General features: G+C 36.9%; 3 protein-coding genes and 1 long non-coding RNA gene across 4 annotated transcripts in view; 2 read left to right on the forward strand and 2 right to left on the reverse strand.

Moving 5' to 3' along the window:
* Positions 1-94: 94 nt before the first annotated feature.
* btk (Bruton agammaglobulinemia tyrosine kinase) lies at positions 95-9315 on the reverse strand. Its single transcript, XM_055159233.1, has 18 exons — positions 9219-9315; positions 6043-6190; positions 5722-5826; positions 5475-5556; positions 5229-5354; positions 4320-4384; positions 4067-4251; positions 3339-3401; positions 3213-3267; positions 3026-3105; positions 2702-2829; positions 1858-1929; positions 1576-1747; positions 1264-1483; positions 1123-1187; positions 923-1041; positions 450-607; positions 95-370 (listed from the first exon to the last, which is right to left on the reverse strand). Exons 2-18 carry the CDS (start codon positions 6181-6183, stop codon positions 299-301), a joined length of 1908 nt encoding a protein of 635 aa, XP_055015208.1. The 5' UTR covers positions 6184-6190; positions 9219-9315; the 3' UTR covers positions 95-298.
* A 392-nt stretch (positions 9316-9707) lies between these two features.
* rpl36a (ribosomal protein L36A) lies at positions 9708-11813 on the forward strand. The gene is made up of 5 exons (XM_020923457.2): positions 9708-9802; positions 10268-10373; positions 10810-10877; positions 10950-11072; positions 11661-11813. Exons 1-5 carry the CDS (start codon positions 9800-9802, stop codon positions 11679-11681), a joined length of 321 nt encoding a protein of 106 aa, XP_020779116.1. The 5' UTR covers positions 9708-9799; the 3' UTR covers positions 11682-11813.
* Positions 11814-12644: 831 nt separating this feature from the next.
* On the reverse strand, positions 12645-15622 carry gla (galactosidase, alpha). Its single transcript, XM_020923477.2, has 7 exons — positions 15325-15622; positions 14557-14731; positions 13875-14049; positions 13707-13798; positions 13486-13647; positions 13180-13377; positions 12645-13076 (listed from the first exon to the last, which is right to left on the reverse strand). The coding sequence occupies exons 1-7, from the start codon at positions 15483-15485 to the stop codon at positions 12780-12782; spliced, it is 1260 nt and encodes a 419-aa protein (XP_020779136.1). The 5' UTR covers positions 15486-15622; the 3' UTR covers positions 12645-12779.
* Positions 15591-18092, forward strand: part of LOC129410645 (uncharacterized) — a 134732-nt gene continuing 132230 nt past the window's right edge. Inside the window, exon 1 of the long non-coding RNA XR_008632957.1 lies at positions 15591-15697. This is a non-coding gene — a long non-coding RNA (uncharacterized LOC129410645). The remainder of the gene's footprint in view (positions 15698-18092) is intronic.

Below are 18092 nucleotides of genomic sequence, written 5' to 3' on the forward strand. Positions count from 1 at the left end.
TACACCATTTTATCTTTTGAACTTAATACCTGTTTCGTATTTTTGTGCTTTGATATTTGCTATGTGCAGTCCTTAAAAAAATCACCACAGACACTGGATTTTAAATATTTATTCCCACCTTCTAAATCAAAGTTGAAACATTTAATATTAATCGTATATAGTTAGCCTTTAAATATTCACATTATATTCACATAAAAACACACACACACACACAAAAAAAAAAAAAAACATATTCAATTTGCTTTGTTTTCATGAAAGAAAAACATAGGCCTAGGCTGAAATGATCACACCAAAACTGCTACTGAAGCTCATACAGCAAGTCCTGGACAGTTACAGACAGTTCTTGAAATGTGGGTCTTTCATCTGCTTTCTGAAAACACAAATACATCAATTGCCATCACGTTACGGATAATGCAGCCTTGCCATTGTAAAATAGGTTTGTAAAATACCTCCTGCCAGCAGATAGTCATAATGCTGTAGATTTTTTCATTGGCCAGCTGGGGGCGGTAGAGACGCAGACCACGGGATACTTGATCAACTATTTCAGTGTTATTGAGGCGTTCATATGGAAGTCTTCCTAAGGTGTACACCTCCCACATTAACACCCCTGTAAGTATTTAGTAGTGGAAGTTATTGATGCTGTTTCAACTAATACTCACGATGATAAGTGCACTAGAATAAGCAGGGTAGTGGCTATGCCTTCTTTTTGCTTGTATATAAAAAAAAACATGTTCCTGAAGATAAAAGAGCATCCTGATTTTGTTTCTACGTTTTCATGGATTTTAGCTACGTCTTAATAGGCACTTTCAACACTTTAAAGACTTTTGCCTATCCATAAAATAGCTATATAATAATATTGTATTTTGTGATCTGAATTGTGCTAGATTTTCTTTACTCTGAAACATGTATAAATGAATTTTACCATATGCCCAGATGTCGGATTTGCTGCTGAACCTGCAGTAGAGGAGCACTTCAGGGGGAGACCAGCGAACTGGGAACTTTGAGCCTGCTGAACTTGTGTACTCGTCATCTAAGACATACCTATGGACAAATCAGGTAAACCAAATTGGATTACAATTGGATTCTGCAAATGCTCAATGGATTTAAAAATAAATCATATACCTTGACAGTCCAAAGTCCGTCACTTTAACAGTGCCATTGCTATCCACCAAGCAGTTCCTGGCAGCCTTGGGACCAGACAAACATTTTTGACTTTGGTTTAATCATTCACTATATTTTGTCAAATATCTTATCTAATCTCACCAGATCCCTGTGAATGTACTGTTTGGATTCCAGATAGGCCATCCCCTCAGTCACATCCTTGCACATCTCCAAAAGTTGAACCATGGTTGGATGTTGCGTCAAACCTTCCTTTAAGTAAGTCAGCAGGCAGCCATTGGAGAGATACTCGGTAACAATGTAAATGGGCCTTTGTTTGGTGCACACACCATACAACTGCACCAGGTTTTCATGACGTAGCTTCCTAGTTTGACCCACAGAAAGCAGAAGGAAGTTCAGTATTTCCAGCTAGTCACAAAAACAACTTCAAGTAAATTTTTCCACCAAAGGTCGTACATCATTATTTTGGCTTCTTCAATAAAATCGTCTTCAGACATAGAGCCTTCTTTAATCATTTTTATAGCCACGTCGTGCTGGCCTCGCAGTTTGCCATATTTCACTACCCCAAACTGACCATTGCCCAGCTCTTTTATGAAGGTCAGGTAACGCGGGTCAATCTCCCACATGCCTAGAAAATAGGTAAAAGATGAATTATTATACTTGCTTTTTCCCCTCACTGACTTTGCTTAATCTGTTTTCTTGCAATCTTGTTTTTAAAGAGGACAATTATATTCATACCATAGCCAAGTCCTGCTGTCGAAGGTGGTTGTGCCCGGTTGGAAACAATGTATTTGAGTCTGCTTACCATACCTATAAACATATAATGGATCATTGTATTAAAATCAATATGTTATCCTCAAAAAGAGATATGGCTATATATGCAATACTAAGCATGCATATTTATTTATTTTTTAAATTTCTTATCAGTCATAAGTATAGTTAAGTATAAAAAGACATTCATAACATTAAACATACAAGAAATGAATGAAAAGGAGCAGAAAGAAGAGTAATCTTATCTTATCTGCCACAGTTTCCAGACAGTAACAATAACATTGATAGTTACTTTAAAACATGTCATCAATACATTTCATTTCTATCACAAATATTAATCAACTGCAAACAGAGATCATCACTTTTATGCACAACAACTTACTTTTCTTATATTATTTACTGTCATCTTTGTCTGAAGTGCCCCTCTTGACTGGCAATGGTTTATGGGGTTCAACAGTGAATACAGTACAAGTTTCCAGAAGTATATTTATAATGATCTTGTTCACATAGACAAGTTTGAAAGGCGTAAATACTGATCACAAGACCAGGTTAAACATGATTAGTTTTTTTTTTAATTGAAAACAACCGTACAATGGGCTGTTGTTTCTTTAAACTCTTGATATTAGAGTTTTTTGTTGTTGTTTTTTTTTTTTGAAAAGGGAAAATTGACTTCTGTTAAGCTCCATTAACGAAGGGGATTAGTTATACATTTGCATATAGTTTATTTGCATGGAATCCACTAGCTAGTTATGTTACTTGATGGTATCTCTTTATTTCTATTATGCAGTACTTTATGGTTTTATATACAGACCTGCTGCATTGTGTTGATGGTAGTTGATGAGTTCCGGGATAGTGCTAAAATTGTGCTTCTCTGCCAGGTAATACTGGCCCTGTGGCGTGGTGCATATGTTATAATGCCTGCAGCTTCCAGTGGTTTCCCTGTTGTCAAACAAATAAATTCATGATTATAGTCTGAAATATATTTTCCACTGTACAGCTTCACTTTATGATCCTGCTTTGCATAGTGTCATTTACATGTCTTTCCCACTGTGGTGCACTGTTCCCACTTTCATTTCTATCAGTTCTTCTTTTGATAAGTTCATAAGAATGTGCATAGTAAAAACAGTTTTCTCACCCGCCGCCCTTGCTGAATAAAGACACAGTGTACTTCCCAGCCTTGCTTGAGTCTCGTACCAAGAAGCCACCGTCTTTGTTCTACAACGAAATACCACAAACCATTTAAAAAATAAAACAATGATATTATCTTCATTCACTTATCTTTGTATGGATTTTATGTATTTTATTATATGTATTTTATTTACCTCAGACTTTAATAGTGCTTCTGCTTTGCTACGGTTCATATTCTTACAATACCAGCTGCAAAAGTGAACCAAACGTCAGTATGTTAAAAGTTCTACAAATTACATTTACCCTAGTGTGATACTCACTCAAATCGCTCTAACCCAGTTTTTGCCTCCACCACATAGTTACTAGGTATATATCCTTCATTTCTGCAAAATAGACTTAAGTTACAAAAATCTGTGAAGTTTAATTTATGTGAATGTGACAAGAATTCATGTTTTACTGTAATATAAATATTAAGTATGCAGAGATTTAAATATATCTAAACACTGATAAAATTGTGGGTTTTGTTTTTAAGATAATATATGCAAAATTAAGATTGCTGTTCAAAATTTTAAAATGTAAAAATGTTTAAAAAGTTGGGGATATTTCTGTATACTTATAAACATCAGCTAATACATTTAAAGACATATTTTAGCTTATTTTTGTAGGATTGACATATTTGTCTTTGGTATAACAATTGTTATTGGGGCACTTCAAAAAACTAGTCAAGATAATATTTTTGTCAGTATCGTCCATCTTCTAATTGCATATAAAGTTGTGTATTCAGCCTTTTTGAATAATGTAAATATTTAAAACGGCAAAAACTGGCAGAACATCTCATATGCCAGCTGATTCATTGCTTGCTTAATGCTATGATTGGCATATGTCTGAAAGTGTGTGTCATTGGTGTGGCTAAAAATAACATCTGACTTCAGTTCATTTTGAAGAAGCCAAATATATTTCCATTTAAATAAAACACCCTCATGTCATTCAAATCTATCTGAAATGTGTATTACTTGTAAACACATTTTTATGGATGTTATGATCTCACCCAAACTGGTCCTTGGCCCTCCACCAGTTGGCATCAGACATCTCCAGAATAATGTACTCCCCATCCTTCTTTAGCTCCAGGTCCTGTGCCGATACTGGGGCGTAGTCATACTCTGCTCTCACTGTCATTCCCACAGAAGGGCCCGAGGGCTCTGGGGGCTCGGGGGGTAATGGTCGACGGTTTTCCTTAAAATATTGTTAAAGGATTAGAATAACAGATTAAAAATGTATATGAATGTTGTGCGTTTGTTTACCTCTGTGGGTGTAGGAGGAAGAGGCTTTTCCCTGGCTCGAGACTTTCTTCGTTGAGATGGGAAACCTATTATCACAATATATGACATGTCAGCACATTTTTACACATAATTCTAATGGTAAATGTAACTTTTCTTGTCTCCATGGATGTTAATACTTAGCCCAGAATGTTCCACAGTACTGCATTAAATTGATCTTTCTACCATTTATGTAAAGGGCCCATATTATGCTATTTTCTGATTAATGTTAGAATAGAGTTTCTTCATCAAAAACATACCTAGATGTGTATGTTCCTTCATTCACACAGGTTTAACACACAAACCCTGCATATTTAGGCTGTGTTCTTCTCTTAAACATAAAACATTCTGTTCCACCTTGTGATGTCATGTGGTAACACAAGAAGTGTTTTTTTAAACTCCATACTAGAATCATTTTGATTATTTCAGGCCTGGAATTTACTGAATTAAAGGTAAAAGGTAGCTATTAACCTGAAAACTACCACTTTGTGACATCACAAGGTGGAAAAGAGTATTCTGAGCCAACATCTGGAGATGTACACAGACTAATAACAAAAGTTTACTAAAACATGTATGAATGAAAAAAAAAAACAACAACACGCAGCTCGTGTGTGTAGGTGTGTTTTTTAGGAGGTAACAATATTATAGTATGGCTTAAAGCTCACAATGTTGTGTAAATGTGTTTATACTTGAGAAACATACTGTGAGCAGACTTGCCTCTTCACAGATCTGGCCTGTAACTTGGCATTACTTGTCTCCAATGTGATAAGAGAAAGTTCAGTGCTGTAGAATATTCTCAGCAAAGCAATAACAATAAATTCTCCATGGAGGCCCCACCAAAAAGTTAACACAGTGCCCCTTTAAACAATCTTTTTCTGTAAAATTGTTTCTTACCATTTTTGCCAGTCAAGACTTTACAACCCATGGCCTGTTTAACTTCCTGTTGACAACACAGCCACAGCCCATCCACCCAAAAACATGGATGGTACTTCTGCACCAGATCTTTATTGTAGCACACCACTGCACACATTTACATTGAATCAACACAGGCATTTGCATGGGAAGGTTTTAGTACCGCTACCAGACAATTTGTTATCAAAGTCGCACCATTGAAAAATGTAAATGTGCAGGCATACTTACTCTGTTTCAACTTTTGAATCCACTGAGCACGAACTTCTTCACTTCTGGCAAAAATATACAATGGCCCCTCATCATAAATGATCTGTGTAGAAAAATATCACTGTTATGACACCTGCTTCTTCCAAAAGCCCCTGGTGAATCTGACGGTTTCAGTTCTTTCACTGCACTTTCACAGTATTCACCAGTATTGTCTACACTGTATGATACTCGTAAAATATATTAAGAAAGAATCATTTGTTAGCTATACCTGGAATGGAAAGCTGCGTTCTGATGGTGCTCCGGGCTCTGGTTGGACAATCTCCACACATTTTATCTTCTCAATATCCACAGATCCCTTATATCCTTTTCGTTTCTGCTTAGTGGACAAGGAAACTGTTAAATATTAATACTCTATAATAACTACACCTAGATATCCTTAACAAAGCCTAAGAAATGTTTAGCAGACACTAAGCCTGAATCATTCTTCACAAACCATAAATGAATCAAGTCTTATGTAAGCCTAATTAAAATTTTACTATAACGTAACAACTCTTTTCTATTTGAATTAACCCTATATTCTTTGACGCACCATTTTCTCAGCATCATAGTCGTAGTAGGCTATTCTCTCTTGGGTAAGAATGAACCAGCGCTCCTTGTAGTTTAAAGGGGAGGTCTTTTTCTTCTGCTGAGACCTTTTTATGAAGAGTTCCTCAAGTATATTGTCCGACATGATTTATCTACAGCACATAAAAAAAAAAAAATAATAAAAAAAAAAACAAGGGTTAAAAACCAGCAGTGTGGTGACCCATAGACTGCATTCACACCTTTCAACAGATAAAGTGCATATGACAGGTTTCACCACACTTTTCGCTTAAGCATAGTTACCACAATTATATTTAAGATCTTACTAAAAAATCCCATCTAGTCATTTTGGTGAAGTTTAGAATTTTACTTCCCTCCATATGTAAAATATAAAATAAATTAACAATTAAAACATGTTTATTTTGTTGAATCAATGTTTAAATTATTGCATTCTGGATGGAACTGATGACGGGCGATGACACAGGTAGAGGGATTCCATTGAACTCACTGCTACTTCCTGTATTTTTGTACTTTTCTTGAAATTAACTGATGTAAAACTATGACAGATATTTATCAGGTACTATGTAAATCCACTAAACTAAGTAATTATATAACCTGTCAACTTGTCTTTTGCACATACTCGTGCTCATATCAGATCAGATACAAAGATACACAAGCAGCATAAGAGAGGACACATACTGTAGCTGTTTTTGACTAGGACTCGTTTGCATGAGCGCTGCTTTACATACCAGTAGTATCCCCATCTGTTTCCTTTAGCAAGCATCCTGGTCAAACCAAATGAGGCCACCTCTAACGGGAAACTTAACAAGGAATTTCTATGACCAGCTTACTGACACTGCTATATAACGAATTGATTAGAAAGATAAATATACTAACGAAAAAACCACAAACCACAAAATTATCTTACATGTTTTTGTTTTTTTTTTGCTTTTATTTTTTATTTTTAGCCAGCTCTTCTCTGTTTGCAGTCTTTTTATTACACTTTATACACACTATATTCATTATTCTAATTTTGCATATCTCCAAAACAGCAATTTCGATATCTTTTTTTTTTTTGCAATTTATCTCCCACCTATAGTACATATGCTGATAATAAATAGAATATGTCTTTCTTCAAGTAAAGAAATTTAAATGTGTATTGTAGCCTGTAGTTAACCTATGTTTTTGTTTTGTTTGTTTTTTGCTTTTTCTGGTTTTGTTCAATGCATCTTCAACTAAACTACTATATTGTTTTAGAGTATCAGCACATTTATTTTGTTTTTTTTCCATCTCTAAAACATAACTTTACTGGGATAGTTCAAATGTTTCATGTTATCAAAATATATTCCTTGTATTATATTTAGGTCTTCTTCTTCTTCTTAAGAAGTTCTCTCAGACTTAAATATGGTAACAATAACTACGTCTTCTCTTTATTTTGTCTCACAGGTTTTCGTAAGAACAGCTTAAAAGATTTTAAAGTACTGTGATAAAAATAAACAGGGGAAGTACCTATAACTACAATAAAATTCTGATAGTCTTAACATCTATATTGTCTCAAGAAGCAGTATGTACAGTCTTGAATATGGTATTGCTTTTCCTGGAATGTCCCACAGCACGGCTTTAATCCATCTCCACTGAGACAAGCAGGTAATGGCAGGCCAATTTACAGGTCAGATCTGTGGAGAGGTAAGCCCACTCACAGTAGGCATGCATGTTTTTCAAGCAGCATTTGACAAAAAAAGGTATTAGAATAGAAAAGATGTATCAGTTTAAAGCCATAGTGTCAAAAAATCAGGTATGCAGGTAGCAGACCCCCACCAGAAATGTTACATAGTGCATTTAGTGTGTCTATTGCATCAAAACATTGTCACCCTTGTCTCACAGCTTAATAGTGTGTGTCAGAATTCAGCACAGCCTATTTTCAGTACTTCCTTATAACAAGTGAGCTAGCACTGTTGATGTACTCTGCTAACCTAGTGCCCAGAATGCCTTTTACATAAAACTGTCATGTCTTCACCATATTACTTTGGCAGAATTCAGTGGCTTCTTTCAAATGATGTTTTACCCAAAAGGGGCTATATCCTTTTCAGTCAGTCCAGGTTCCACCTCTTTAAAATAGTGCCCAAACTGTACACTTTATTTTGAAATGAAATGATCACTGGAGGTTTTTCGGACAGGTTTTTTATGTTTCTAACTGGCTGACACAGAGAAACCCATGGGGAAGTTGATGCAATGTTGTACTGCAATGGAGAATGTAGAGTGGAGTGGTACACCATATCTCACCAAACAAATGTATTCTTGTAATGTTTGCTAGTGTATAGTGCAGTGCCGTGTTGATGTGCTGTCACAATCACACGTTAACCCTTTTTTTTCACACTGTCATGTATTTTACCCAGTCAGCATCTAGTATGTGGGCTAAGCTGTGAAGCAACAGGGTCACATCTAGCCTGGTTCATAGCTGATGTATGTTTAATAATGAATGAATGAATAGAAATCTAAAATTGAATGCAATTCTTTTATCAATTTTTCTATGAGTAATTGCAAAAGAAAGATGTGGTGAGTAGGCCTAGAGACTTATAAAATTGAGCTGGAGGGAAGGACAGACTTCTGTGGTATTATTAAACAGACAAAATGCAAATGTTTTAGTCAGTTTTTTGGTAACTGTATCTGTAAGTAAAAGGCTGAATATTACATTATTATAATTTTTTATATCAAATTCTAAGTAATTTTTATTACTATTTTTTTATTTTACCTTGCAGTTTACAGTAAGAAGTCCTATATCTCCTATGAGCCATATGACACAGCAAACACAAGCTTATCTCAAAAAATGACTTTGTTGAACAGGAACCTGTCATGATGATGTCTTTCCCGACATTTCCTGACAGATAAGTCTGTGGTAAAACTGTGCATTGCCTCTAAGAGTCTAACTAGTTGGCTACTCTTGACTTTTACAACTTCTTCAGTAATTTGTGGTCTAATTTCAGTGACAAATAATAGGCCTATTGAAATAAATGGCTATCTCATATAGATAATAATTTGTACAGGATCATCGGTTATAATTCAGCTCAATAATAGTAGTGGAATAGTGTATGCAATAACTTAAAACACTAACTTCCCACAACATATGTTCAAGTCTATACTCTACGTTAAACCTTTATAACAACAGTGATGAGTCTCACTTACCCAGAGCCTCAAATGTGTCAAGCATCAGATGCAGGTGTTGAGAAGCGTTGTCACTGAATCCAGCTGCCTTTATGGCATGCCTTTCATGAAATGTGAGTTAATATGTGATGCAAGAAGTTAAAACACACCCACAGAGAGGAATCGACTCCACTTACTTACTTCCCCTTTTTATTCATGTCCATGTCCATCGTGCATAGGCCTATCTACAGTAATTAGCATGCAGAGAACAAATTGTTGTTGCATATTCCTTTGCTTTTAACATTAGATGTACTTTAAACTTTGAATATTAGAGGGATGTATGTTATATTTTCCATATATATTGTAGAAGCACAGGAATCATATTTTATGCTACTTAATTCTGAGGCTAATTTAATTTTTTAGTCATACGTTTATGTTATATATTACAATGATATACACACATGCATTATTTAATTCCCATTCACTGTGCAGAGGTTTTTACAAGTTGACAGCGCTCCTGTGTCGCCTTGCCGCTGGAGGGCAGTGCACACGCGCTCTCTTGGCTACATTAGACAGCGCTTCCAGGTCTTCCTTCCTCTTTCGCGTAGCACCGGGTCGGAGCCATGGTATGATATGATCGTTTCACACAATCACTAATAATCTGGGTTATTTAGAGTTTATTGCAATATCTCACTCATACAGTCATGTAGTTAAATGTGTAATGTACATGTATCTCTGGGTATTGTGGTGATTCGGTGTGTTTTGGTGCTGGGATGCCCCATATTGTCTCGGTTTGTTTGTGTCTGCTATGCTCTCAATAACCAGTCCTATATTGAACGTTTTGTTCGTCTTTAGTTGACTTTTCCATGAACGGAGAACATTTTAAAGGCCAAACAAATCTACTTATTTTTGTAGTGCCATTGTGTGCTTGTGTATTAGTGGAAAAGCAGCTTAAAACCTTGCGTCGAAGGCCGAAGCTCACTAGCATGACAGTAGTGCGCTCTGGTCCTCGTTATGCAGTGGCGGCTTTCGTGATGTGATGCGGGCCTATTTATTTTATTGGCTATAATTCTGATCATTGTTGTGCGCAGGTGAACGTCCCGAAGACTCGCAGAACTTTCTGCAAGAAGTGCAAGAAGCACCAGCCCCACAAAGTAACCCAGTACAAGAAGGGAAAGGATTCCCTCTATGCTCAGGGTGAGTTCTTTCAGAATTGGGTTTATTGCCTTATGTTGGTGACCAGTATGAACAAACAGGAATGTCCCGATCATGCTTGTGCCAAAAAACAGACAAAAAAACTCAGTATGGACAAATTAACAGTATGTTGAGTGCAGAGTAATCTTTAAGCATAGTTAAATTGGTTAAAGTGACAGATGGTAGAAGGAATGATTCAGTTTGTGGTTCTAGTCCAAATGGATCACCACCTCATGCTGTTGAGTGATTCAAATAGTGACACTTCCAAAATGTCAGGTTGAATGTAAGTCTTTTTTTTTTTTTTTTTGAACTTTGTGGATGAGATTTGTACAGTATTTTTGTAAAAGTGCATTGTCAAACAAAACTGTTCTGTAAACTGGGGTAAATGTGTGCACAGTATTCACTCCAGGTTAAACTCATTTAAATTCTTGATTTGTAGGTAAGAGGCGTTACGACAGAAAGCAGAGTGGGTATGGTGGCCAGACAAAGCCTATTTTTAGGAAAAAGGTATGTTTAAAAGATGGTTAGTTTCTCAAAAGCATTTAATGTGTTGCTTAATTGTCATGTTGCTGTCTGCAGGCTAAGACAACAAAGAAGATTGTGTTGAGGCTTGAGTGTGTGGAGCCCAACTGCAGATCAAAGAGAATGCTGGCCATCAAGAGATGCAAGCACTTTGAGTTGGGAGGTGACAAGAAGAGAAAGGTATGTAGACTTACTCTACCCAGTTTCTTTCCATCCATAAACATCTAAATTTATTGGCTAAAACTGATCACGGACTTTTCATCTTTAATGCGAAGATCGTTATTGCATCATTATTTGCATCTTAATCATGATTCTGAGTAGGCTGTGAACAAAATAATTTGGAAAACCTTTTTTTGTAAAGTCATTTTTTTTTTTTTTTCCTTGTTCCCCCCAGCCTGTTCCACGCTTAGCTCTTAAGTGAACATATATTTGTACAGGCTATAGATTTTTGTCTAATAACTATATTTGCTCTTGTGTTGGTTTTATTAGATCTGAATTTGCTTTCAGTGAGTGATTCTTAGATTAGAGCCAGAGGGCCCGTGATTGTGCAGTTAAGTTGTGTAAGAGTAAGATGTATTGTGCAGAAAGTTGAACAAAAATTTGTAGTTGACATAGGTTTTTTGAAGACATAAAATTCTCTATGTACATAATAAACTGCATCAGTTGGAGCAAGTATGCATTGCCATCAGTGGTGTGTGGATTTGCATCAGTCATAGTAAATGTTTATGGTTGAGAATTCTCTTAACAATTCTTTTCTTTACTTTTCAGGGCCAGGTCATCCAGTTTTAAACTGTGGACCAGTCTCTTGGAGTAATGTCACAGTTTTCAATAAATGTATTAAAAAAAACTTGTGTGTGGGTGTTTCCTTAATAGAGGTGCACGGATGGGCTACTTTTTCATCTGCAACCGCATCGCAAAACTCATCTGCCCTTTGTACATTTGCAACCACAGTTTTTGACCAGTTTTCAAAAACCCGCCCACCCGCCATCCGCTTAGTTCAGAGTTTTTTGAGTAGTGAAACCGTCACCCACCTGAATTTAATTAAAATATTTTTAGTCGCGGAGTCTGCGGCTGTAACCGCCATCCGCGCATCTCTATTAACTAAATAGGCACAGGCATCACAAGACCTTGGTGACTTGAATTGTCCAGTATAACTTGTCAAAGCATCTTAATTGTAATGTTAGAAACAAGAGTCCTAACCGAAGCTTTAGAGAGTCCCAAGACCAGCTGGTAGGTGAACATTTGGGTATTACAACTTGTAAAGTACGAAGGCAACTAGCTTTAAACGGGCAAAGATGATCCTTGACAATAACAAAATGTATCAACTTTAGGAAGGACATAAAGGATTTTTATATAGCTGGCTGAGTTCCCACAGATCTGTAAACCTGTGCTTATTAGAATTTTTTTTTTTTTGTGAAATGGCATATAATTGGAAAGCCCTTTATTTGGTGCAGCCACACTATAATTACAACTAGCATAAAATTCTTAAATATTTAACCCCTTGCAGTCATTCATGTTAGTTGATTCTCATACCTATATCCATGAGAATGATGCATGGCCTGTAGATGAACTCTATGCAGAGTTAAAATCACTGACTACTCTGGTTGTTGAGTTCTTATTGACCCGGTAAGGGTGTATGATGTCCTAACATTTTTGTTTCTTGACGTTTCCTCCTTTAAAGCCTCCCATTCACTGGGATATTAGTGCATCAGTACATTAGATCTCTCTGCATCTTGAAATTAAACTTGAAAATTGAATTTAAAAATGTATTTGTCCAGTTTATTAAAAGGTACCAGTCAGATTAAGAAATTCGCAACAAACAAAAATCTTATAAAGTGCACTAATAATGGAAATCTTGTTAAAGTGCAATATAAAAATAACTTTCATTTACAAGGTGCTTTTCCAGCGGAGTTTGTGGTCCTGTGAGGCGAGAGGAGTGAGCGTCAGCAGAATGGTGCCGGAAGGGTTCACAGGCAACATCAGGTCACTCTTGAGAGGCACAGGCCCCAATTCCTGGTACTTGGGCAGGATCAAGGTGACATTACATTTAGGATTACAGTACTTCCAGCCCGGAGCTACTGCAAGGAAGAAGCGACGAGCACCACCAATCTCCTGACGGTTCATCACTGCCATGGCCAATCTGTTCTTAGACAATGGCCTCTCCCATACTTCAAAGTCACTTCCCTAAAACACATATTCTCATTATAGTGTATGTTCAGTTTATAGGAATACTAGTTTAATCAGTCAGTAAAGTGAATATTAATAATACAGCCTTTGTGGACCATACCTTGCTAGTCCGGTACCCTTGTTTGCCCAAAGAGTCCTGATTGATGGCTATGATGTATTTGTTCTGTAGCAGTGCTTTTGACCGTGGGCAAATATCTCTCAGGTCATTGGACATGATCAGAGGGGCTGCCATAATAGCCCATAAGGCCATCTGGGACTCCTGCTGGTCATGACTTAGGCCAAAGTTCCCAATTATCAGCTGAAAGAAAAAAGTATAGATAGAATGACAGTGAAGTCTATAGTTACATCTCCAGAAGTTCATTGAATGATGTTGTCATGCTTATCAGTTGTTTGTGTAGAGTAGCACCATGTCAGGGTCATTCCAGCCTCCTGGTCCAGCAGAGGGGACGATGATGTCTTGATGTTGAGCGCTCCAATCCAAAATGGACTTTACACTGCTCCATGAGTCATACACATCATTATAGTTGCGCCAGTGATTACAGGTCTCACGGATGGCTGCGTAATCGGGCTGGAGAAGAGAATTTTAATGAATTGTTCACAACCAAAACAGAAACAAAACTATCTCACCTTATCATAAGGCCATACATACAAGGGCCATTCACAGGAGTAAAGAATTATTTTTCCTGTTTTGTTAAGAGCCTTTGACATGTTCATGTAACCTGAAAATAGAATTGTATAAAATTATCCAACTAAATACCACTGTAGATGCACTAAAAGTTATTGACGAGAACTTACCCTCTCCTATCAGCTTCCAATCTAAATAACAGCCATCATACTTAAGCAGATCCACATCCCAGTCAGCAAACGTCTGTGCATCGATCTCATGATGGCCCAGACTGCCCGGGTAACCTCCACAGGTCTTAGAGCCAAGGTCTGCGTAGATGCCCAGCTTCAAGCCTTTAGAATGGACCTACAAGAACAAATCAAATCAGGAGACTCAGAACTACCTGCCTTTTAACCAGCAGGTGGCAGTGCAATACAAATGATCAATAATGTATTGCTGGGTTTCAGATGACCCAACTTATATAGCCAATAATATTTAATACAGTTGTCGAGAGGTAAAATGAATGTTGTTAAAATGCATTTGCTTTTATATAGCAAACTAAAACTAGGGTTTGTAAAATGTGAATTTTCATTTAATTTAATACATAAGAAAAACTCAGGCTTGTCCCTTCATCTGGGAGTATGACATCATCACATACTTCTCAAAAATGTAATTGCTTTCTTGGGATTTTGAGTAACATAAACACATTACTGTACATTATGCAAAATAACTGTACAGCTTATCAAATAATGAAGAAGAAAACAACATAATCATATTCTGTTTTTATAAGAAACATGTCACAAATACAGTAAATTAAGCTTTATGGAGTATTTTTGATGGGCACATTATCTAAAGCTAGTCATAGTAACTCACATAGTCGGCCAGTTTCTTGATTCCACTGGGGAACCTGACTGGGTCCGCCTGCAGCCGGCCCTGAGCATCACGTTGGTAGGAGGGCCAACAGTCATCTATGCACACATACTCATACCCAGCGTCCTTCCAGCCCTCCTTCACCATCACATCTGCCATCTGCATGTACAGACGCTCACTGCCGAGGGAACAGGTAAACACAGAAATCACAGCCAGTTCTGTAATAGTAAGATCATGGTTGAAGATGCCAATTTCAAAGTGTGTTTTATATGTTTATTTTGGATTTTTATGCCTTGCTTTTTATTAAAATGTAAGGTCTGGTCTCATGTGTTTATTTCATTGTCTTGAGCTTCTGTGTGTAATAGTGCTGGAGAATGGTGCCCAGCAAATAAAGATTATCACATGGCTCTGGGTGCTTCAAAGCAAATTTTAAAAAATGCAATCAGAAGTGGTGCCATCATGTGCTGCAGTCATTCACTTTCACACATCAAGGCTATTTTGCTAAATCAATTTTTATTATTATTATTATTATTATTATTATTATTATTATTATTATTATTATTATTATTATTATTATTATTTTGCGCTGAAATATTACTTTGATTTTACACATTTGAAGAAGGCCGCCCTCTACCGGCTACAGAAACACTTCCGGTAAACATGGTCTCAATTTTGAAAGTGTTTGTGCTGAGTAAATGATGAACTCTACCTGAAATGTGTGCGTAATTGCGCGCGTTTACCATCATAGATAAAGTTCCTAAGTTGCCGTACCTGATGCAGTTGTCGGGGTCGGTTTTACAGTCGGTATTGCACATGAATCTCTCCCAGTGCAGCCAGCCCATTGTAGGAGTCAGTGCCAAACCATTGTCCAAAGCGTCCGTAATAAAACTGACTAAAACAAAGACCGTGAGGGCAAACAGAGCTCTCGCCATCGTCTCAAAGCAGGTAATCCCTCCAACCAATGTCACGCTATTACAGGTGAAATTAAACCATGTAATCTTAAAACAAACACATTTCCTTATATTCAGCGCGCTCGTCCCGCCTCTTTTGGAGACTGGCAGGCGTCTGGGGTAATAGGAGCCAAATGCGTCTCTGCACCTGTCCAATAGCGCTCCGAGAAAAGGCAGTTTTGAAAGCTAGTCAGGTGAGTTGGGTGACAAAATAGTCAGATGACATGAATAACTATGTCAGCTATTTGAAATGGGAATTTCACGTTTTGGGTCATGTGTTTTAGCACATTGCATATCATATTTTCTAATTTAAATTACATTACATTGTAAAGGAAAAGTGCTATTTAGGCTACGCGCTCCTACATATGTGTGTTTCACTTGTGAAAAGTAATATCTTGCACCAATGCCTTACTTAATGTTTTTAGATTAAGTTGAAAAACAAAAAGTATTTTATTTGTACAAGTTGTACATCAGTCACATACCAGAATGATTTTTTATCTTTTACACAAACATGTAAAAATAAATCAGGTGTTACGTTTACAGTGTTCACCCAATAGGCTATACTTGAGAAGTATGTTGAGCAAATAGGCTACTAGGCCTATACCCAATTCTAAAAGCTATCCTACTTTAACAGTACTCTTACTTGAGTACAAATTTGCTCTTCTCTACTCTACTGTCGAAATTACATGTGGGGATATTGCATGGTAACTGGTAATTACTTTAAAACTGACTTAGCCAACATAAAACTGCATATAATAGGCCATAATTCACTTGTCTTGAACAATAAAATTGATACATTATGTGGCAGTGAATCTTTCTGCAGCGCACACTGCTGTATTTCCTTAAAGAAAGCTGTGTGCTGCTGAGTTCCCAGAGGAGTTTAGCTAATCAAAATTGCCATACATGCCATCAGCTATAATTTAGCAGGACTATGTATATTGATGTTGCTTCAAGCTATTTATTAGGGCTGGATCCAAGACACCAGTTTGACTGTTGAGTCATTAAATGAAGTAAAAACAATGTGTTCCTTAGCAGTAAATGGACACCCCTCTGCTTAGCTAAATTAATCTGGGTGTTTTCACTTGAAACTGTCAGAGATGCTTTAACACATGCAGAGAGACTGATGAGATGTGCATACTTTGTTATGGCTGCATTTTAGAGCAAACATAATGAAATGACTTTGGAGTTTGCACTGACTTTATTTATTGTAGAAAAACAAAGCAAGGTTCTAGTGTCATAAGACATGTCTGTAAATAGCCCTGTGATCTGTCGTCTTTTCTTCTCACTCAGTGAAGAGGAATAAACAATAGTGAGTTGGCAGAATTCCTGATGATGATAATAATGCTTATATTCCCGCTGCTGTCGGACTGTAAAATGGACACAAAACCTGACCTTTCGTCAAATGTCAAGGGTGATTTTTTTTTCCCTTTTTTGTCAGCCCTTACCATTATCAGAGGTTTTACCCAGAGACTGGCCTCATACAAAATATTTGTCCTTAGTTGAAACCAGTGAGGCTCCAAACCTCCAAGCATCTAAATGTCAGATTTAAATTTGTCTCTGCCCAAAATTGGTCCTGGGTCCCTCACAGAAGATACTGTCATGACTTACTTATAGGGCTAACTTTTTCAAATAGACATAGTAATGTGCCTCTATGATCTGAAACATGTGCCCATGCTACCTTTATAGAAGAGCATGGTTGTTCCCTCAAAAGAAAGGCTTATAGTGCCTTGTAATGAGCTCCTGAGATTGTTTCTACCTGAGCATCACTAGGGAGAGTCTACACGTGCTGATGGTGTTGCTTTAATTAGGCCCTTGTTGAGCTGAGGGTCTCTGAAATAGCTTTAGTAATAATCTATAGGCAGAATCTTATCCGCTGTAAATTGTGTTGTTAACTGGGGACATTTTTGGCATTATTTTTCATTTATCATTTCTGGAGTGGCGTTATGGCTGGATAAACAATCATATTCTTCCTATTCTTTTCTAAAAGGAATATTGCATCTAAATTGTATAGCCAGCCTTCAACGTACTGAGAGTTCTTGTCACGTGGCAAAGACCAAAAAGTTAGTAACTAAAACATGAAACATTTGGAAATTTACTTTGTTTGTTACTTTGTCCTGCACTAGTAAACAAAACAAAATAACGAACTTGCTATCACTATCAGATGTAACCATTGCTTCCCCTTTTGTTGTAAGCTATCTCGCAGATATTCGATGATGTGGAAGATGTTTTTTATCAATAAACCAATTTCTGATTATGCCTCAGAATAAAAGCCTAAAAACCCAAGATTTTATCTACTTACTCTAACTCTAACCCTCTAGTCTTCTACCAGTGATCGCCATCCACCCGCACATGGGTTTATTCATGTCTGCTACTGAACTCACCACTGCTGCTGCCAGCATTCAGCCAGAGACAAACTGCAAACATACCTTGCCCCACTCAGACACAAAATCTGGGCAACTTTGTTTGGGATCGTCTGTATGGAGCAGCACAGTAGTAGTGTATAAGCCAGTAGTAGTATTTTCTATAAGCCAATAATATTTAATATTAATGGAAGCAGTTAATAATAAATCACTCACTAAGAACACAGAT

The sequence above is a fragment of the Boleophthalmus pectinirostris genome, unplaced genomic scaffold, assembly GCF_026225935.1.
Source record: "Boleophthalmus pectinirostris isolate CB_2022bp ecotype Guang Dong unplaced genomic scaffold, ASM2622593v1 HiC_scaffold_23, whole genome shotgun sequence".
Taxonomy (NCBI): Eukaryota; Metazoa; Chordata; class Actinopteri; order Gobiiformes; family Gobiidae; genus Boleophthalmus; species Boleophthalmus pectinirostris.